The sequence below is a fragment of the Crocodylus porosus genome, unplaced genomic scaffold, assembly GCF_001723895.1.
Source record: "Crocodylus porosus isolate Cpor-Errol unplaced genomic scaffold, CroPor_comp1, whole genome shotgun sequence".
Classification (NCBI taxonomy): Eukaryota; Metazoa; Chordata; order Crocodylia; family Crocodylidae; genus Crocodylus; species Crocodylus porosus.
In genome coordinates, this window is record NW_017728918.1 from 89,116,083 (window position 1) to 89,137,069 (window position 20,987).

The following is a 20,987-nucleotide window of genomic DNA, read 5'->3' on the forward strand; positions in this document are numbered from 1 at the left end:
GAACCTCGTGAACCAACAGACCTCCTTTAGTTTATGACTTTGTGGAACAATAAAAGTTTTAAATTGAACAGGTCTGAGCCTGTGCTTAATTCAGTCCTATATAATTCGGCATCGAGCTCCCACAGTTGGACAGTGCCTTGTAAGCTTCTTTTAAAAGCCAGCAACCAAAGAGGTTAAAATACATATATATATATGAGTCTTAATTAACATGTCACAGCTATATGCATTTTTAAATGAAACCTTTTAAATAATTATTTTTGTGATAAAGTCTGACTTGGTGATTAACGCATTTAATTTGCCAGAGTTAATGCTATCAAACACCAAAAGTACTGTGAACACATATAAGGACTAAAGTAGGCTTGCAACCCTCCAGTAATGTAAGGAAGTATTGGCCTCTTATTTTCAGATCATTTGGGCTTAAAGTATTTATTGTATGTATTTGCTTTTATCTGTGTGTTTACTGTTATTTTGAAGTTTTAATAATACTCTCTGTCTCCATGATGCCTTTCATTTTGGGGCTTCCAAGCTGTTTTATTTTCCTACCTATTAGTAGGAGTAGTGGGCTGAGGTTTTATTTGTCTTTAACAGAAAGAAAACAGGTGTAGAGAGGGATGATACGCTTTGTCAGAGTTTACTGTCATTGTTCATATTGCAGTGGGACTTAGGAGTCAGTTTACTGGTCAGGGTTCCATTCTGTGTTTGCAACTGTTTTGTATAGTTAGAATCCAGTTTAATCTCATGCTCTAACTCCCAAGAAAGATTTCCACCCCTCTCCCTGCCTCCCATTAAAAGTCTGGTGCAGTTTGCCTTATAATTTAAACTGGTGAATCTCTTAATGCTGGAATGGGAAGTAGCGGTGTTCTGTTTCTTGGTTCTGGTGTTTTACTTATTTATGTCTATACATCTCTATCTTCCTTAAAGAAGAGACACCAATCTTGGTTTCCATTATCTTGTCTTTTTGTGGGCCTCACTACTCATCTGATTTCTTTCTGGGCTACATTGTATGTGAGCACTGTTTCATGGTTTCATAGTTTCTAGGGTCGGAAGGGACCTGAGTAGATCATCTAGTCCGACCCCCTGCCATGGCAGGAAAGAATACTGAGGTCAAACGACCCCAGCAAGATGTTCATCCAACCTCCTCTAAACACCCCCAGGGTAGGAGCCAGCACCACTGCTCTTGGAAGTTGGTTCCAGACCCTAGCCGCCCATTTGGAAGCTATTCACTTCTCTTTTGATGCCATTTTCTTGTAGAATTGTAGGGGAAAATGGTTATTATATTCCTGCATTAAAAAGGCTGTCTTGTAAAGTTCTGTCTTGCAAATTTTTTTTTTTTAATTTTACAGTATGCCCTGAAAAAGCCCTTTGCTGTCCTATATAAAAAGTAAGTAATGTTTTTAAATCACTTGATAATATGGCACTTAATATATTCATAGAGAGAGGTATTTTATGAGCCAACAAACCACATTTAAAAAGATCAGGCTGTATAATAATATAGAGGGTGATAATGAAGGACTGAGAAGGACCATGCGTATGCTAGCTTCTGTGGTGAGTCCAGTGCTTTTTATCAAAAACTTGGCAAAAACAGGATGTAACTAATCAGCTCCACACTTAGTCTAGGCTCTGCAAAGAGCCGACAAAATAGTGCAGAATTCAACTTGATGCGGATCCTTAACAAATTGGAAATTCAATGTTTATTAAAGATAAGTTGCAAAACATCTTGGTAGGAAATAGAGTTTATAATAAAAAGTATATATAATACAACATTTTTTTTCAAATTAGATCTGTTTATATAAGATGAGGAGCTTGGTGCAACAGCTCATGAAAATTAATATATTGAACATAGCATGGCTGAAAAAGCAGAGGCATCTCTTTCTGGAGAACTGCCTACATGGTGGTTTGAGATTCAGGTGCTGTGATAAAGAGGAAATGACAAAAAACTTCTGACTTGACAAAAACTAAAGAAAAACTAACAGAATGGCTGGTTTTGCACCTAAAATGGAACTGTACTTCTAAAGCTGAAATCATCCCAGCAGAGAACAGGAACCCAAGTATTATCATGGTGGCTAGTGTGAAATCACAAAGGAAGAAGAAAACCTTTTTTTTTTTTCTTCTCCCCCTTTTTTTTTTCAGAAAAAATATTACCAGACCTTTTGAGGATCAAACGTCATTGGTGAGTATAAATCATTTTATTCAGCTCGCTCTGGAACAAAGCAGGTTACACACAGAATAACATCATTCAAGAGACTACTATCCCTTTACCGCTCTTCCAGGTTCAGTGAAGATGTACCCCAGATACTAGGTTTTAGGGGAATTATTATATAATTCTGAACATGTTCAGTATCTACTTCTACATCCTAATATACTGTTGTAGGGTTTTTATTAGCAGGATACCATTTTCTAGTAACAGGTTTCTTAAAGGGGAGAACTTTTAAAGTTTTTTTTTTGAGGTAGTAAAAATTTAGGGTGCTCTTAAAGTCAGTGCATTCATAGACATGTTATGAAACTAACAAAACACTTGGAATTATTTAGTGTTTTATAACTGATGGAGAGTGGTGTGAAGGTGTGGACAATGATTTTACATGATTGTCTTGTAAATCTAGCTTGGTGGTCATTATCTGTTTGTACAAATAGAAATTCCATGTTGCAAAAATTAACTGGAAATATACCTGGGTTGCTTTACTATGAGCAGAGGAAGAAAAGTTAAGTAGAGTACCTAAGCCTAAAGCACTGCTAAAAAATGTAAATCAAAGATTCAAAATAATGAGTTCTGTTCCAATTCAGAAATTTCTACTAAAGTGAACTATTGCATTTAAAAAAGAAAAAAAGGAGCCACTGGAAGCTTGGTTAGTCAGAGGTCTTAAATCCATTTAGCATTGTGTACCATTTGACAAGATAAGTTTTTGTTTATGGACAGGAAAGCAAAAATAGAGAGTTTAATCCCAGGATTACATCTTGTATTTAAGTGCTAGAACATGTCTGCCTTTATCAGGAAACAACATAGGGGTTTATAGCAAAGGCAGCTGGTCATAGGTAGCCCTTCACAAGAGAAAGGAAGGCGTAATATACAATAATAAGAACTGAGATGAGTTAACCACTGACCTAAAAAGTAATTAGCTATTGTCTAAGTACCAACCGCACAATATGTTTCCCTTTATTTTGTGCAAATAGAATAGTTGTCAACCAGTTAGCTGTATAGTTGGCAATTTTTTAAAATGGACTGTTTCCTTAAGCATCAAACAACTGTTGGCAGAACTGAGGGAAACAAGTGAAGGTTCAAAAAAATCCTCTGGGCACTCAAACTTACAAACAGAGAAAAAATTATGGCAAACGAAGTCCATCTTGATTTTAAGAGATGAGAAAATGATGATGAAATGTTTTGGAGAAAATCACCATGTTGTGAATAGAAATAATGGGACTTTAATAGCAGTGAATGTAAGTTACAGGCTGAACATTTTGGAGGACAGCGATTCGGTTCAGATCGCTGTCCTGAATTGATTTGGCTGAATTGGCTTCAGAACATTCAGCACTGATTTGATCATTCAGATCGGCTGGGGAGAGCCAGGTATAGCCGGGCAGCTGCAGGTTCTCCCGTGGCTCCTCCAGCTGTGCCTGTCTCTCCCCAGGTGGGGAGAGCCACAGGAGAAGCCCCCATGGCTGCCCTGCCTGGTCCCATCCTAGTCCTGGCAGTTTAAACAAACAAAAAAAACTAAAAACCTAAACTGAAAAAAGCCCTCCCACCCACCAGCTGCAGGAGTGGCAATTGGGGCCTTCTGGGTGCTTGTGGCAGAGCTGCCTCCACACAGTGGGGGGCAGCAGGGATCACCCTCCCCACCTGGTGCAGGTGCAGTGCAGCTCGGCAGGGCACTGCGTGCTGTCTGGAAGCTGGGGCTGAGTGCTGCTGGACTTTGGATGACTGCTGGAGCTGCCCCAGCTCCCAAGCAAATCAAACAGGGAGCTGGAAAATTGAGCCAGGGGCTGAACATCCCCTCAGTTCCAGGTTTGATTCCCCAGGTCTCTGATCTTTCCCCCAGTTTTCTGATCACTTCCCCCAGCTCTTCCTGGGGGGGTGCAGGCCTTTGGTGCAGGATGACAGCAGGCTGCTGCCTGCTGGTGATGGTGGTGATTCTGGGCTATTTCTGCAGCTGGCAGCAGCAGCCTACTGAAACCCCATGCACAGATCCAGGGTCTTGCTTCCCACCCCACCCCCCTACCGAACAGCTGGGGGAATGATTGGAGCTGGGGAATCAAACCAGGAGCTCCAGCTGATGGGCGGAGCCACCCCAGCTCCTGGACAACACACAGCACCCTGCCGAGCTGCACTGCATCCACACACCATGGGGCTGCTGCTGTGCAGGTGGCGGGGGAATGATCCCTGCTGCCTGCCACTGCTCTGCACTGTATGTGGAAGGGGGCTCCACTATGAGTGCCCAGAGACCTCGGTCGTCATTCCTGCAGCTGGTGAGTGCAGGGCTTTTTTTTTTTAGTGCTGGGACTAGGCTGAGGCTGGGTGGGAGGTGGGGCCGGGCAGTGCAGCTGTAGGGGCTTCTCTGGTAGCTCCTCTGGCTGTGCCTGCCTCTGCCCTTGCAGGGGGAACTGCAGGCACTCTCCCCTGTTGCCACTTTCCCAGCCGTTGCAGGCAGGGGGGACAAGGGGCACAATGCAGGCACGACTCACTCTAGGCAGCAGGACGGCATAGCCCACACTCCCAGTGCTGCCATGCCCGCATCAGCGCAGGGAGCAGTGACTGCTTTGTCACCACTTGCCAGCTGGCACAGAGTGCAGGATGCAGGTGTGGCAGTGCTGGGAGCGGGGTCTATTCCATGCTGCCACTTGCCCCCTTCCACCTGAAGCAAGCTGCGCCCATGGCCCACCCCCTAACCCCAGGTGGGCAAGCAACAGCAGGGCAGATGCCATACCCACATCCCACGCCCCGCTCCCTGAGTAATGCATCCCCCCACCTTGGCCGGGCAACTTATCCCAGCCCCAATCCCTCCCTCTCCCATGCCTCTTACCTCTCCCAATCCCAGCAGATTTACCAGCTGGAGACAGCTGTCGGCTGCCTGTCTAGCATATGGTTGAATCTCTGAATTGCCGAAATTTTTTTCTGAATCTGATTCAAAGCATCTGAATTATCTGGAGCTTTTAGTTGACCTCCTGATTCAATTTTGATCTGGATATTTGGTCCCTGAATGGGGCCAAATCTTCTCTGAATCAAATCAGCTACTAAAGCTTTGCTCAGCCCTATCAGATAGATACAAGGTGCCCTAGCTTAGTTTAAGGTAAGAATGGGCACAGAAACAGTAACTGCAGAGCAGCTGAAGCAAGCAAAGCTGTCCCCACTTAACTTCAGGCACATAAATAGTTCTGCTCTTTTCATAAAGACCTGCCCTCACCCCCTTCCACTCCCGGTTAAAAGTTCCTTGTAACCCTGTCCCAGGCTAGTTTTTCCCAATTTGTGGTGTCAATGCCACGTTTCTTAATGTTTACCTTAAGAGTATCCTTGACGTGTTTCCTCTCGCTCCTGTGTGTCCTTTGTCCTTGGCAGTTGTTTTGGTATACATACATCAGACATGCATACACAAGGCCCTGTCTACCGCAACTGATGTTGAATAATCAATGCTTCCACTCCAGCAGTGTTAGTGTGGGTGAGGTGGTATTTGTGCAATAGTCTTTCCACTTTATGGCAAGAATCTTCTGGAGGCAGCACTGGTGGTGGTATTCCAGGTCATTTGGAAGCTGGTCACTGTATGCTTGTGCAAAGATTCAAGGAGATGCATATTAACTTCTGAAGAACTGCATGTGGCTCCAGAGCCGCAGGTTGGCCACCCCTGCCCTAGAGTAATTACAGCCACAGAGGTCATATCCAGATGACCACAGCTGTACAGTATGTAGCGCTGTGGTTTTGTGTGTGTTGCTACTTAGCATACAAGCAGGTGCTCCCTGTGCTGCTACCTTGCTTGGGGGGTGTTGATCCTGAGGCATCCTAGAGTCAAAAAACCCATGCAGAAAAAAACAGGGATATGTGGCATCAGCATGCACCACCCAAAACCAGATCCTGGCTGGCCAGAGCCACACTCCAGCTGCTGGCCAGGGTCCCAGCTATGGAAGCACTGTGACTGTAGCTTCTCTGCCCCACAGAAGCCCAGGTAAAGCTTCTGGGGCCAGCACATTTGCTAGTCCCTGCTTTCTCTACCCCACCTGGGGTAATCTGCCATGTGCCAGAGTGCATGTAGCACAAGAATTTCCTAGGGACAAGTAGCAGCGGCACAAGGTGTGCTGCTGCTGCTGCTTGTTCCTGGGGAAACAAATGGCTGTGCTCACCTGGATGTAGTTAGAGGTCATTACTGTGGAGTAACTGAAGCTCAGTAAAGCCCCTGCCTGTCTGGGAAACAGGATGGGGAATTAGGGACTTACTGAGTTTCAACTACGCTTATAACTTCCATAACCCCTAACTGCTGGGAACTGCTGTTTTAGAGCCTGAGACGGGCCCGTTGAAATGTAAATATTTTGTACAAGGAACGAGAGTTCAGCATACTGTCATTATACTCTAAGGGTGTGGATGCATGACATTAATTACTAGGGCCTTGCAACGCTTCAGTTCCCGATTTGATTCGGCCCAATTCGGTGGCCGAATCTCTGAATCCAGATCGAATCAGGAGACCCTTTAATCTCTTCTAATTGAATTGGAACCCTCCAAATCAGTTCAGAGAGATTTGGGAAGATTTGGCAATTTGGACGTAGACACAGCTTTAAATGTTTTTTCTACATACCTCTAGGTAGCAGGTGGCTTGTGAATGCTGTGATGCTGGGGCACATGGAGTGTCCCGCAGAAGTGCGGGGGCGCTCCCCAGTGCGTTCAGCAGCAGACCCAGACGTGGACCAGAAACACTTCCGGTCCACTTCCAAGTCTGCTGGAGAGCACAAGGGGGAGGCCCCCCTGTACTCCCCTGGCTCAGCAACTGGTGCCTTCTGGGTCTGAGGAGCACCCGGGATCCCCCCCGTGGTTGATTGCCAAGCCAGGGGAGCATGGGGGGACCTCCTACACACTCGCTGGCAGACCTGGAAGTGGACCGGAAGTACTTCTGGTCCACTTCTGGGTTTGCCACCGAGCATATGGGGGGGGCCCACACTGCTGTGGGACTCTCTGTCCGCCCCAGCATCACAGCATTTGCAAGCCATGCTGGTACCTCAAGGTATGTAGGAAAAAAAGTTTAAAAATGTGCGTGTCCCCGAATCGCTGATTCTCCGAATCGGTATTGAATCTTCAGATTTGGATTCAGCTGAGTTGAATTGGGAACAGTGATCTGAATCAACTAATCAAATCACTGTCCCTGATTCGGGCCAAATCAAATGGGGCCCATTTTGCACTCCCCAAATAATTAGTATACAAGTAACCACCCCAGTTTTTACTCTGTAAAACAATAGCAGACTTGTGACCATCTCTAGCAAGATGGCTGACTGCAGTAGGTGCTGTTTCAGTGTCTGGGCACTGTGGGGCAGGGTAGCCTAGTTTCAAGCAAGTGTCTTAGGATAAGTTTTGGTTAGGACGGTGACATGGATGGTTACTTCTCACCTTCTGAGGGGTAACTCTGTTGGAGTGGAGTGCCTTCCATGACCTGTGTTATGCATACACTCTGCTTTTTACTACAGAGCAAGTTTACTTTATTATGAAACGGTTGTGTTCACACCTTTGGTGTCATTGCTATTTTTATTATTGGGAAGGGGTTAATGCGGTTATGAAACAACTTCTTTTTAGGAAGGTAGGACCAGAAAGGAATTTCTGGGTCATGGCATGCTGCCCCTGTAATCATAGGCCACCACATTGTAAAATCCCTTTTATACTAATCAGGCTCTCTTAAAACCAGTTTTTTCTTTCTACTGCTCCTATTGGGAAGTTGTTCCAGAACTTTTCTCTTCTGATGGCCTAAACTTTTATTTGTGCTGAGTTTATACTGGGATGGGCAAAGCCCAGCCCATGGGCCAGATTGGGTCTATGGTGGACTTCACTTCCCAGCAGCCCCTGTCTGCACTGCTTTGGCTGGTCTTCATGGAGACTCCAGGTGCAGCGGGGCTGTGATGGCCCTGTTCTCCCATGGTCTCCATGGAGACCTGTGATGAGCATGGGCCCCATGGGCAGGGGCATGCAGGCAGTGGACTACCTCAAGGTCCAGTCCTGGCGCTGGAGCAGCTACCCACCCAGCTGCAGACCCTGCTAGTATGGGTTAGGGCTGCTGGGAAATGGAGTCTGACCACCAACCGGACCTGTCATTTTGCCCACCCCTGGTCTTATACCTATTTGGGTTTATGTCAACAGTGAACTTTACACTTGAATAGCTCTCCTTTCTCCCTGGTGTTTATCTGTTACTGATAACATTTATAAAGCTGTCATTATTCCCTGTCAGCCCTTGTTCCCTTGCACTTAACAAACTAAGCTTGTTTAGTCTCCTGATCCCTCCATTCCCCAAATCATCCTAACAACCCCTTTCTGCACCAGTTCTAACTTGAATTCATCTTTCCTGAACCTGAATGTATGTTTCTGATCCCAATAGTCCAGATGATGTTGTGCCAGTGGCATGTATAATGTAATGCTTTCCATCTCTATTGGACTTGCATCTCCTTCTCTGGCATAGGGCCACAGGTGTCTCTCTTTTCATGGCTATGTCAGATATGGCTTGTCTGATTGGTCATTCTGTAATTGATTTTGTACATCCAAGTCTTTCCCCTCCCTGTTTCCAACTAATGAGCCTTAGCTTATAGCAAAAACTTGTGATTGTGCCTGTCGTGTTATATTTCATGCTATTTCTGTTTCTCTAATCTCCAAAGACATTCAGGTCATCATTGGTGCCTTAAACCAGGGGTGTCAGACATATGTGCTGAATTTAGTTTATAGAGATGTCATCTGGACTATGGGGTTCCTAGAATTTTGGGGCAGGGCATGGAGCCTTGCTGGGGGCATGTGTCAGTGGTAGGGAACAAGGAATGGCTGCATTGGCCCCCAAAGCTGCTAATACTTACTCCACCGCTGCCAGGGTGTCAGGATCCCACCTGCAAGGAGCCGTGGTCTGGATCTGTCACATTGGGGAAGGGGTCAGTTCATCACCCCACCTTTTTAAGCTACTGTCATTAGTCAATTTCACTAACCTGCCCCTACTTCTTACCCAGAAGTCATTAATGAAAATTATTTAATAAAATCAGTCCCTAGACACCAACTGCAGAGACTTTCTTAGCCTGATGAAGGGTTTTTAAACCTGAAAGCTTGCAAAAAAAAAAATTCCAACCATTTAAGTTGGTGTAATAAAAGATATCAGATTCACCCAAAGAACCTGGTCTAAGGACACAGGCAGACAAACATGGCTACAACCTACACCCAAGTCCCAAGACTGTTATTTGAGGAACTCCATTAGTAGCCGCCCTCCAGCCTGATACTTCACCTTTCAGAGGCTATGGACCTATGTGCTGTATGAAGCACTCAAGTGCCTTTGCAGTACTCCAAGCAGTGAGAGTATAGATCATAGAATCTGGGCCTGGAGGCAACTTCTGGAGATCATCTAGTGCAGTGGTTTTCAGACTTCCAAAAGTCACAGAACTCTTTCATATCACTTCTGCTGCTGAACTCCTACCTCTCTCCTGAAGATTGATGTGGAGCCAAGTGACCTGGCTTGGCGCTTGGGTTGTGCACTGCCATTACCCCCACTGTCTTTGTGGAACCCCTGCTGACCTGTGGTGGAACATGGGGGACGGTTTGAAAACCGCCTGTCTAGTGCAATTTGTTATCCATCTCCAAACCATTCCATACAAGCCCTTATCTAACTTATTCCTAAAACTATACGATTAACCCTGCAGCACAACTGTTTACCTCTATATGTTGGCTAACATACAACTTAATTAATTTGCAGCACATCTCAGTTATTTTTCTGTCTTGAAGGGTAAGGTAGGGGATACAGAAGAAAGATGGTGAGCTCTAAGATTTTGCAGTCCAACTAACAGGAGTTCTGGGAAAACAAACTGACCTCCCCACCCTACCTGCCACCGTGAAATGTGCCTAGCCATCCCTTAGCAGTGGTGATCAAAAATATTAAGCACAAAATTTGCAATCCTGGCCCATCTGCATCCCCCCCTTCCTGGTACATTGAGGCAGTTTAAAAAATCAGGAAATTTCAAGGATATACGTTATAGGAGCCTTGGGTGGGGAGGATGTTAATTTGCCATCTACTATTGGAATCTTCTGGTCTTGTACATTCACGCATCTCTCAGCAACCACAAGGGCCAAAAAGGTCTCATTAAAACTTTGAGATTCTCTAGGAATATTTTTTTACAACTTAGAGTTTAAACAACACCATATATGCCAAATTGTGAGGGTTTGTAATGCCAAAGGTACTGAATTTTGGTCAGATTCAGGATTTGTACTGCCAAAGGAATGTAATGCAGAGTAACATAGGTGCAATAAAAATCATTAGAGGAAGTACAGAGAAGAGATAATGATTGGGTGGGCAGCAGCCAGCCACCAAGGTTAAAAACTCGCAGCTTGGCCAGGAATGGAAGTAATGATTCAAGGTATCTACCAGAATGTAACATTCAGAAGTGTGGAAGCTACTGAGGGTAGTTGAAAGACAAACAACAAGGATTAATGGGATCAATTAAGGAACAGGATGTCCAGGCAAAATGTCAGGAATGTCGCTTGGTGTGGAGTTCCATAAAGCTGCTAAGGTTAAACTCCTAAGGGACTGGGTGAATGTTGGGGGAAAAGTAGACAATACATGGTTTTCTCATGGCTGGAAACACTTAAAATTAGTTTAAATACAGGCATTATTTTATAAGCTGTAGCTCTTAAATGGACATGCTTTTAGCACTAACATTCACTAGATCATTAATGTACTTACAAACTGCACTTTATGGTTTTGGTTTTTTTTAATAGGAATTTTTTTCCAAGAAATCAGATTGTTCTTTGTTTATGTTTGGTTCACACAACAAGAAGAGGCCTAACAACTTAATAATAGGTATGAAAAAAATGTAAGTTCTTCCCTCCCCACTTTCCCTGAACAGAATGAAAGAAACAGGGCTTGAAAATAGATGTCTAAAGTAGTGGTACACAACCTCTGATCTGCAGGCCAGATCTGGCTTGCTGGGCTTCCCCCCCCCCCCCCCCAATCCAGAAATTTGGTAACAAGGGAGCAATGACAGCTGCTCCCCTGTTGATTAAATGTCCAGACCCATGGACTGGATGATATGGCCCTACAGGCTAGATTGCACTGATGTGCAGTGAGTCTGCAGCCGCATCCAATGCAGAGGATTGGGCCAGCATTTAGCTGGTTCTGGAGCACAGATTCAGGCTGGTGCAGTAGATCACGTGTAGACTGCCCCGCCTCCCCTGATTCTGACTTGTGGATTGACCCCGTGCCACCGCTCTGGTCTCTTATCTGGCTCATGGGCCCAAATAGGCTAAGTACCACTGGGCTAAAGCAACTTTTTTTTTTTTTTCTTTTTCACAGGCTGCATGTTTGATTATCACGTCCTAGATATGATTGAGCTAGGCATTGAGAAATTTGTCTCTTTAAAAGAGATCAAGGTAAGATAGTCAAAGCAGGCACTCTAGTGACATCTGTTGGTGAGCTTTTTTTGTGGCATCTCACACATGTATACATGAAGTATAAAAGATGATTTTAAAATACTAACTCAGACTGCCAGGATTAATGTGTGGAAGTTCATCTTGGTATCTTATTTCTGTCCTCTGTACATGTGTATGATCACCATTTGGTTCCTTTGAAAAGTTTTTGCCATAGGTTTGGGCTGCTTCCAACATTTAGGTTGCAAATAGGATCTTTGTAAAAAATGTATTTCAATCAGATTATCTTAATCAGATTCTACCGGTGGACAGTCCTTAAAGTTATTAGGGACACCGGTAAGGCTGGAATTCATCTCTTCACAGCCAGTGATGATGATTATTATTATTATTTTTTTTTTTATAATATATGTGCAATACTTCAAAGGCTTTTCTGGACCTTCAGTTATGCACAAACCCTGATTTTTTTCACAGAGCACCTGCAATTGACTGCTTTACTCCTTATTTCATACACGCATTAGAACAACATATTAATCTCTAGCTAAAGGAATTGTAGCACCTCTTCTTGAAGCTCATAGACTTTCATATGGAGCACAGACACTCCACCTGCATCAAAACTGGTTTGAAAATATCCATTCTGTATTTGCACTAATACAATTCGGAGACTACAGAAATTGGCAGCTGCTTAGTTACAGCTTCAAAACGGGTGATAATGGAATAGTCCTCTTAGGTAGCAAAGAAAATTTTAAAGTTGAACTCTCTCCACTGCAGTGTGGTAAATTTTTTTTTAAATGTATTTTCATAATTATTTATGCAGCAGGGAAGTTGTAGTACACTAGCAGTGAGTCGGTATCAAACCCAGCATTTGGTAATGGGTTGAATACTCTGTTAAGTTTCTTCCACGTCTTTCTCAGTGCAAGAAATGCAGTGTGCTTTCTTGTGCTTTGTGTACTAGTAATCCAAAGCCAACAAGCTTCCTCCAGCACTTTCAATATAGTGTTTGTTTCACTATCTAACTCATCTTACAATTGGGGACCTTTGTCTTATTTGGCCTTAGACACTACTCACCTATTCAAAGGACCCACAAAATTCCAAATACAAGTACAGTGTATAAATTTGAAATAATACCTACCCCTATATGTGTTTATCAGAAGTCAAAACAGCACAAAATGGAATGTGCTCTGGTCACTTAAGCATGCTGTATAACCTTGTTTGAATATTTGTTTGTTTTTGTATAAACAATATGTCCAATAGAACAGCAAGTGTCCTGAAGGAACAAAACCCATGTTAATATTTGCTGGTGATATGTTTGACTTAAGTGAGGAGTACAGAAGATTAAAAAGCCTTCTCATTGGTGAGTATTTTAAATAATAGGGTTTCAGCAGTTATACTGCATTAAGCAGTGACAACGTTATGTAATGAGAAGTGGTATTTTGCTAGTATTGCTCAACATGTACAAAAAAGCACAGCTATATCTAGCATTAATTGTACCTGTTCACTTTAAATGGTATATGTTTGTGTAAACAGGTACACACAGGTTTTTCTCCAAGGCTAGAAAGCATTGGAAAAGTTAATTCTGATGAGTATCCCGTTAAGTATATTTGCCTGGCATTGGTGTTTGTATACAGACGAATGCAAGAGGCAGACGGAGGTCTGAACTGTAAGGAGTTGCGTGTCATGCTGTAGACAGGTGCCAGGTAACTGAACAGTTGGTCTTTTGCATTTATATTGTTACCCATCTGGATAATTTCAGTTCTCCCATTTAATTTGCCTTAAGTTGTCTGGAGCCACATGTACTTAAGAGATGCCATACTGGGTCAGATCCTAGGTCCATCTAGCCCAGTACTTTGTATCTCTCAGTGGCACAGACAAGGCACTAATGGGAAAGCATTTATGCAGGGCCTGTCCTCCCTGATCTGTCCCCTGCCCCTTGTCCCTTACAGCTTTCAGCATTTATTGGCCTTGAGAGCCTTATTTTGAAGGTCACAGCCTTACTGATATAGCGCTTAAATATAAATCCAGTTTTTCTTTTCCTGCTGAATGTATGGCAAGTACACACCGCATGTCTTCGTGTTCTGTTGATTTCCATGAAGCATCTAGAGGCCAAACAATAGGTGGAGGAAAGGTTCAGCCATGTAACAGGACACTGATAACATTGGATAATTTACATTTTATAACTTGGCCTCCCTGAAAACTTCTACGATGTAATAGGGAGTGGCTGTTTCTTCCTGTTCCTGAGAAATAAAATGTTTTTAATCCCTGACTGTTGCCACAAAACCTAGAAAGATGTCCCTGCTGTTTTAAAGACCGTATTGTTACGGTGCTGCTGAGATCCCCAAGGGAAAACGAGTTATCTGATGATCTCTTGTTAACAAAGCTGTGTGACGTTACTGACGCTCATGGTAAACAACCCAGTTTTTGTTGGTTTGTTCTGTGAAAAGGATTCGTGCATTCTTGGGCTGTCATGTGAAGGTGGTCTTGTGTTGTACAAGTCATAAGCAGAGGGAATTAATGTTTATGTTTTGTGTAACTGACCCTTTGAAATCCACTTAACAATTTGGGGACACTTTATTTGGGTGTATATAAATGGCAACTATACTTTTCCCTTCTAAACAACCCCTACGAGGAAAAAAATGCCGTTTTTTATTTTATTTTTCCCTCTTGTTCCCATAAAAAGTGTCTTTAATATTTTTTGTCATTGGGCTTTCACTGGCCAGTTTTTTATGATGGTATTAAGGGCCCAGTGATTTCCCTGCCCCCGCATCCCTCTTGAATTGCAGCCACTGAATCCCCTGTTCTAGTAGCCTCCTGAGCACATGGCTTATAAAATGTTTTCCTGCTCATTGAAACATCAGTCGGCTCACTCGTTCCTTAATGTCCCCTATTTACATATTAAAAACTGCCCAATTATTGAGTCCTGATACATTTTTAAAAATTGGGGTTTCTTGGCAGCAATCTGAACATCTTTGAGGTAGAACTTTTTATTTCTTCTCCATTCTACCGTTTCTGTGCATGTTATTAGGATCTAGTATCTAGAGGTACAGGGCTCAGTCAGGATCTTTTGATGCAAGTGTTTGAGAAGTGTTTTATATGGGGGATAAAAAGAAACCCAGAATGAGCATTCCAGCCCCTGGTCCACCAGTCGCAGACATTATCTCCAGCAGCATCTGTGTTTTTCAGGGAAGAACAGTTTCAGCTACTATATGGAGTAGGCAGAATATAATTTATTCTTTAATACATTTAAAGCGTTTGAAAACAAAATGGAGGTTCTCAGAAGCCCTCTGCAATGGATGCTTAATCAGAAGGCCTGGAAACAGACTAAGCACACGCTAAATGTGTGGCAAGAACTAAAAAAAATGAGGTAAGGAAGGTCTCCAGTCCAGCCAAAGTGTAGGCTGCCTCAAAATTAAGACTAAAACAAATGTTTCAAATTCAAAAGGGTTACAAAGAGGAAAACGTTCTGCAGCTGGTGGATGTCATAGAAACAAACTTTTCCCTGCCTGGATTTGGATGGCAGGGAAAAGATCATTCTGTGGGTAGAAAGCTAAGGGCTACCACAAAAAAGACAGTTTGCCAGGAAAAGCTTTGTAAATATAAATCTGCCTGCTAAGAGAGCTCTAGTCTTAGCTGCAGCCTGGGAAAATATATGCAAAAATAAAGAAAATATTCTACCAATGACTTTTTCCCTAGATATGAATTCAGTAACCCAGCAAAGGAAGAATGAGAATATGCAATTGACCAAGAATTTCTTGGCTAAACTCCAGGTTATATCTGCCAATAAAACTTTGCTTTGGACATTGGGTCAGTGCTGATACTCCTGAAAATGATAATTGAGGAAGTGACTGGAAAGGAAATCTTTAGAAAATAACCTGAATGGGAAACTTGAAGGGAAGTGAGCCCCGTGTTTTGAGTATTGATTGTCCTTTTTATTAACACACCTCTAGGGACAAGGTCACATTCTTCTTCCACCCTCCACAGATGATGGGCTCATTTGACGTTCTTGTTGTATGTTAACTTCCCTCACACTGTTTTTTCACAGTCCTGCTATGAAGACTGTGCTGGAGGCCACTCACTGTTGGTTAACTAATATCTAAAATTCCTGTTTGAAAACTAAGCTGCTTTTTCATGTAACTGATCATACTTAATTTGTCTGTTTGAATAGTGTAAGTTTAGTAAAAAATACTTGATGCAGTAATGGCAGGTTTATTTCGCTTAATAGTGCTGTATTTAACAGGGTAATGAAAGTTTTATAATAAGCAAGTCTTGTATAATAATACGGTAAGAATATTATAAACAGTGGTCAGTAAAAAGCTATCAGTAACACTAAAACAGTAACCTTCTTTGTGCATTTTTACCTCGTATTGATCTGTGCCATTGTCCTAACTGCTGGCTTTGGTGCCAGAGTTGTTTGAATCAGTCAGTTTGTCAGATTCTACACTCTTAACCTAACCAGATGTTCTTTTCTGTACTACAGAATGCATACGTAACCACGAGCTTGTTTGAACAGTTGTGAGATGCATTTCATTTTTCTAAGTTTGTAGTTGAAACTTTAAAAGACTGGGTTATTTCAGACAGCTAAAGATGCTACTTCAAAAGATATGTACCCATTTCCTATTGAAACAAAGTCCATATATTTATCTCCTTTTATTTGTTAATTGTTTTCTTTTTTTTAACTACGTTCAGGAGTTTTCGTTGCTGGCAGAGTACTGTCTGGAAAGTTGATACTTGTTTTCCAGTACTCTGCACATTCCCAATGTTACACCTCTGAGCAATAGCAGTGACCTTTTTCAGATGTGAGAGATACTCAACTGGATGTGTATTTTGGCTTCAAGTAATAACTTGTGGATGTGGACTATAGAGACACTTGTTACATTCAGTGATTCTAAAAAAAAAAAAAAGCCAAATCTGCATCTACTTTTGCTTTGGAATATTTAGAAAACACCAGTCAGTCTGAGTTCCATCTTCTATAATGGAGATCTATTATCAAATTAGCATCCTCTTATTGTCGTCCTATGGTTTTGGTCTTGTTTGTCTCAAGAAGAAACCTGGCGCATTCAATATGTTTAAATATTGTTTCAGACTTCTTCAGGGGTCCTACCGTGCCCTATGTTCGCCTGGCTGGATTAGAACATGTTCTGCATTTCACGGCTCTGGATGGGAAAATTTACATGCGAAGCTATAAGTAAGCCTCCTTTTGCTTTTGTACACTTAGATTTGTCTAACGTGAACCTTGATTTCATTCTACACTACAGTGACCTTGTGCCGTGTAGGTACAGATCTTAGCTTGTGTTGTAGGCACACCTCATCAGATACTGACTGTATATACACATCTAGCTTGTTAAATTCTCTCCTAACATGCTTTATTAAAATTGTACTTCATATCAGCATTCCCTCTAAGCTGCATGGTGTGCGTGGCCATGGCCACGCACACTGCACAGCTTAGAAGGAGCATTGTTTCATAGCTTCTCATTCTCAAAAGTTCTTAATTTCATGGGTCGTGCCTGAGGTGCTTTTCTGTAATTAGTCAGAAAAAATATCTAATGCAACATCACAGACCTAATCTAAATTTAAATTTAAATTAATACATAAGAGGCCAAATTAATTTTGAAACAAACTGAATTCACAGTAGTGATGCCTGGGTAGTTGTTTGGAACGGGCTCAGGCTGAATAGATGTTGAATGCTCTCATATTATGATCAAACAGATCTGTAAAGTCATGTTTAACTACACTTAGTCTGCTGACAGACATGAAAAGAACAAAACAAAACAACAACCATGCTTTAAACTGGAAGAGTTAGCGCATTAGATCAACCAGGCTCTGCAGCTTCTGTATAGATTGGGCGCTTCAGCGGGGCTTTTTTGGCGCTTTTATCTAATAGCTGATTGAATTCAATTTGGCTGCTTATGATTCAATCAAGTATTAGATAAAAGCGCCAAAAAGCCCTGCTGAAGCACCAGACATCGGGCAAGCTGGGTCAAACTAATGCAGTGCCTCTCCTGGACATGCTCTGGGCTCAGTGCAGGGGCATGCAGAGTTTAAAGTAAAGCACTGTTGTTTTGTTGGTTTGTTTTTTACGTCTGTAAGCAGCCATAGTGCAATGTATTTTCTGAACAAAAAATCGAGCAGTAGCACCTGTTCATAAAGGCTGAATTCTCTTCTGCAGGTCAAAAAATAGTTGGAAATTATTACAAATTAAATGAGTGAACAATATTCTTTTTCCCTCCCCCCCACCCCTTCTCTAGAGTGTTACTGAAGAAATCGGGCTGTAAAATACCAAGGATTGAATTAGAAGACATGGGACCTTCATTAGATTTGGTGATGAGGAGGACACATTTGGCTTCAGATGACCTTTATAAGTTATCTTTAAAACAGCCTAAGGCACTCAAGGTACTTGAAACTGGTCTTGTATACAAAAGACATTATACTGCAACTTGCACAATCTTTAAGCTAGAACAAGTTTTAAAGTTAGCCATAAAAAAGATGCAGGGCTGGAAGCATTACTGCATTGTACATTCTCTAAAGAATCATAGCTTTCTTGGATCAACACCCCAAAGCCCATGCCATGACATAGATGGTAGGGAGTGGAATAAAGATGTAGTGGGGTAAGAGTTGGAAATCCTTAATTTAATTTGTCCATTTCCACTTCAGGTGCTTTTGCCTTGAAGGCTTGGGACTTCTGTGATAGTGATATCTGTCACTATCATTAGTGACATCGTTTGATGACTAAATGGTCTTTATTAACATTCATTTTCTCTTACAGCCAAAGAAGAAGAAAAATATCTCCCGTGATGTCTTTGGTACAACCTATGGTCGAATCCATATGAAGAAACAGGATCTTGGTAAATTACAGACCAGGAAAATGAAAGGGTTAAGGAAGAGGCCCGCAGAGCGGATAACTGAAGACAGTGAAGGGATTAGTCCAAAGAAAACAAAATCAGCTTGATAGGATGAAATAATTCTGGGGACTTTTGCAACCATCAGTTCTCACTGTATTTCTCACTAAGTACGTGGCAGAGATGGACCTTTCTGCTACTATTTTTTTTTAAAAGCTTTGTAAATATTTTTTAATGCAACTTCATATATAAATGGATGTGCGGTCTCAGGCTTTAACATACGACCAGAGTATTGAAAAGGAAGTAATCTGACATGATTTATCAGGCTTCAGCAAACTGAATAAACATATCTGGTATCATCATCAGAAGAGATAATTCAGTTGTCTAGTAACAGACAGCATTGTGGGGTTCTTATCCGTGGGACACGAGTTGAATTAGGCTCATCACATAAACTCTATTCTAGAATTAAGTGTAAATAATTTTCTTATTGACTTTTTTCTAACGCTTTTGTCTTATGTTAAGTATATTTAGACTCCCAGATAACTTGGAGTACCCCTCTCTCTCACTTAATAAACTAAGTTGTCTTCACCGTGTGTTTCATAAAAGAGAAACAATGTCAGCATTAATATCTGCTTGTGAGCTGTCTCCTTGTTCTCTCCTCAAATGCCACTTATTTGAGGTGTTTATGCTACTTTCATCACCATAGTATTGAAACGCATGATGCTCACTTTGAGTATAAATGAGACCTTCAGGATTTTAGAGTCTGGTATGCAGTCCTTTGTTTCATTTCCACAAAGACTGGAAGTGTCAAAACCAACTTAGTCTCTGGTTTTTAATCATAGTATTTATACCATTTTCCTTGCCATACTTGAGTGCCAGAAAGAGATTACTAATGCAGCAAAGGTTTGACTTCTTTTTTTCCCTCTATCTTCTCATGGCTTTGAGAGTCTTGTTCTACTAATACTCTTACAAAACAAAATCTAAAGTTGTTTTCTACTTAAGCTGGCACCAAAGCCTTATGTAGCAAGCTAGTGAAAAATGCTCAAGGCTTAATGAGGTAGAAGTTAGAATATAGCAAGTGAAAATTCTTGTTAAGTACAGCCAGACTTATATATTGTTTCATAAAGAAGCTTGTGTCTTCCTGTATTTTGGTGTGTGAAAAATAACTAACTAGCTATCTTTTTTTGTTCGCTTAACTTCTGGTATAGGCACTAATATACGTAGTCTTATTAGTGTGAGCATTCCTATTTTGAACTCAGTGGAAATCTGTGTTTGCATCCTTACATTATTTAGTGTTCACTCTGTTGCTGAGCTAACTAGCACATAGTTCAATCTGAATACCACCACATCAGAAGGCTTTTACCGCAATCTGCAAATTGCATGCACTTTGTTGTTTTGTGTGCATCTCCACTAGAAAAATTAGACCCAATTTTCCAATGGGTTGTTCTTCTAGTAGTTATAGTGCAGGCCAGATACAGAGGCTGTTTAATCTTGGGCTAGAAGATGGATAAAAATGTCTGCATCCTTGCTGCCCAGAAGTCTTTACTCTTTCTTCCTTAAGTGGAAGAATGTCCCTAGTTATCCTATCATAGATGCACCTTTAAAGTTTCTTCTGCTGTCCTGTCTTAAGTCTTGACTAATTCTGTAACACTGAGTAAAAGATCTGAAGTATCTTAAGACTGTAGTGAAGGCAAGCACGATTATATTATACATATAACCCTAAAGGTCATAACTTCAGTTTGTGTTGTTTTGTTTACTTTGAGCCACTCTAGTCTCTGTAATCTACATACATGTGCTTGAAAAATTAGCAATAGTCTGAGTTACTGCTCTATTTCATTTTCTTCCCCTCGAATGAAAATATTCTTACCCTCTCGACTCGAGGCTGTGTCAGGAGCTATCTTGAAGGGAATTACAAAACAGGACATAACTGTGTTTTCTTGCATGCCACACATCCCTAAATAAGACATGGTTGTTGTAGGAAGGCAAAATGAAGAAAAATGTTTTCAGAGTTATGGCTGCATAGAGCATGGACATTAGCCTAATCTTCATCTTACACTGCCTTTCCTGCTCAAGGCAAAAGCTAAAGTTTTTAACCTTTTCAGAGCTGAATTGTTAGTCGGTCTTGGCTGTTCAACCAAAACCTGAAGCTGCTGCTGCTGAATATTGGACTCCATGGACAGATCTAGGATTTTGCAGAGCTGTAGGGCTGTGAAATAGAAAAGACACCTGGAGAAGCTAACAGAAAATTTCAGAAGAAAGAACAGCTTTATTAGTGGAACATCAAGTTCATTAAAAGATGAGGATTATTAACACCCACGGAGTGTAGAGAGTTTTTCAAGAATTACATAGATTATAATGCAGCATGAAGTAATTGATTCCACAGAACTGCCTGAATAGAAATGTTGCTGCTGTGGGGCAGTTGATTTTAAACTTGGATGGAGCAGGAATCAACGAGAAGGTGTAACCACACCACTGCACCCTAGCCCCTGCCTTCTCCTCCCCCTTCCTCCATGCACCAGCTGGAGGAAAGAGAAGGAAAAGCAGCAGCAGCTATCTTATAGCATGTCCATGCTTCTATTCTGGGCAGAAAGTCC

General features: G+C 41.9%; 1 protein-coding gene across 2 annotated transcripts in view; it reads left to right on the plus strand.

The window, feature by feature from the left end:
* Positions 1-20,266, plus strand: part of RPF2 (ribosome production factor 2 homolog) — a 25,091-nt gene extending 4,825 nt beyond the window's left edge. Inside the window, exons 3-10 of one of the 2 annotated variants that reach the window (XM_019537920.1) lie at positions 1,344-1,381; positions 2,131-2,170; positions 10,916-10,997; positions 11,490-11,566; positions 12,815-12,914; positions 16,640-16,742; positions 17,803-17,947; positions 18,321-20,266. In XM_019537920.1, the coding sequence (XP_019393465.1) occupies positions 1,344-1,381; positions 2,131-2,170; positions 10,916-10,997; positions 11,490-11,566; positions 12,815-12,914; positions 16,640-16,742; positions 17,803-17,947; positions 18,321-18,503 (768 nt within the window). In that variant the 3' untranslated portion in view covers positions 18,504-20,266. The remainder of the gene's footprint in view (positions 1-1,343; positions 1,382-2,130; positions 2,171-10,915; positions 10,998-11,489; positions 11,567-12,814; positions 12,915-16,639; positions 16,743-17,802; positions 17,948-18,320) is intronic. The other variant, XM_019537921.1, reaches the window with a different exon arrangement.
* The last annotated feature ends 721 nt before the right edge of the window (positions 20,267-20,987 follow it).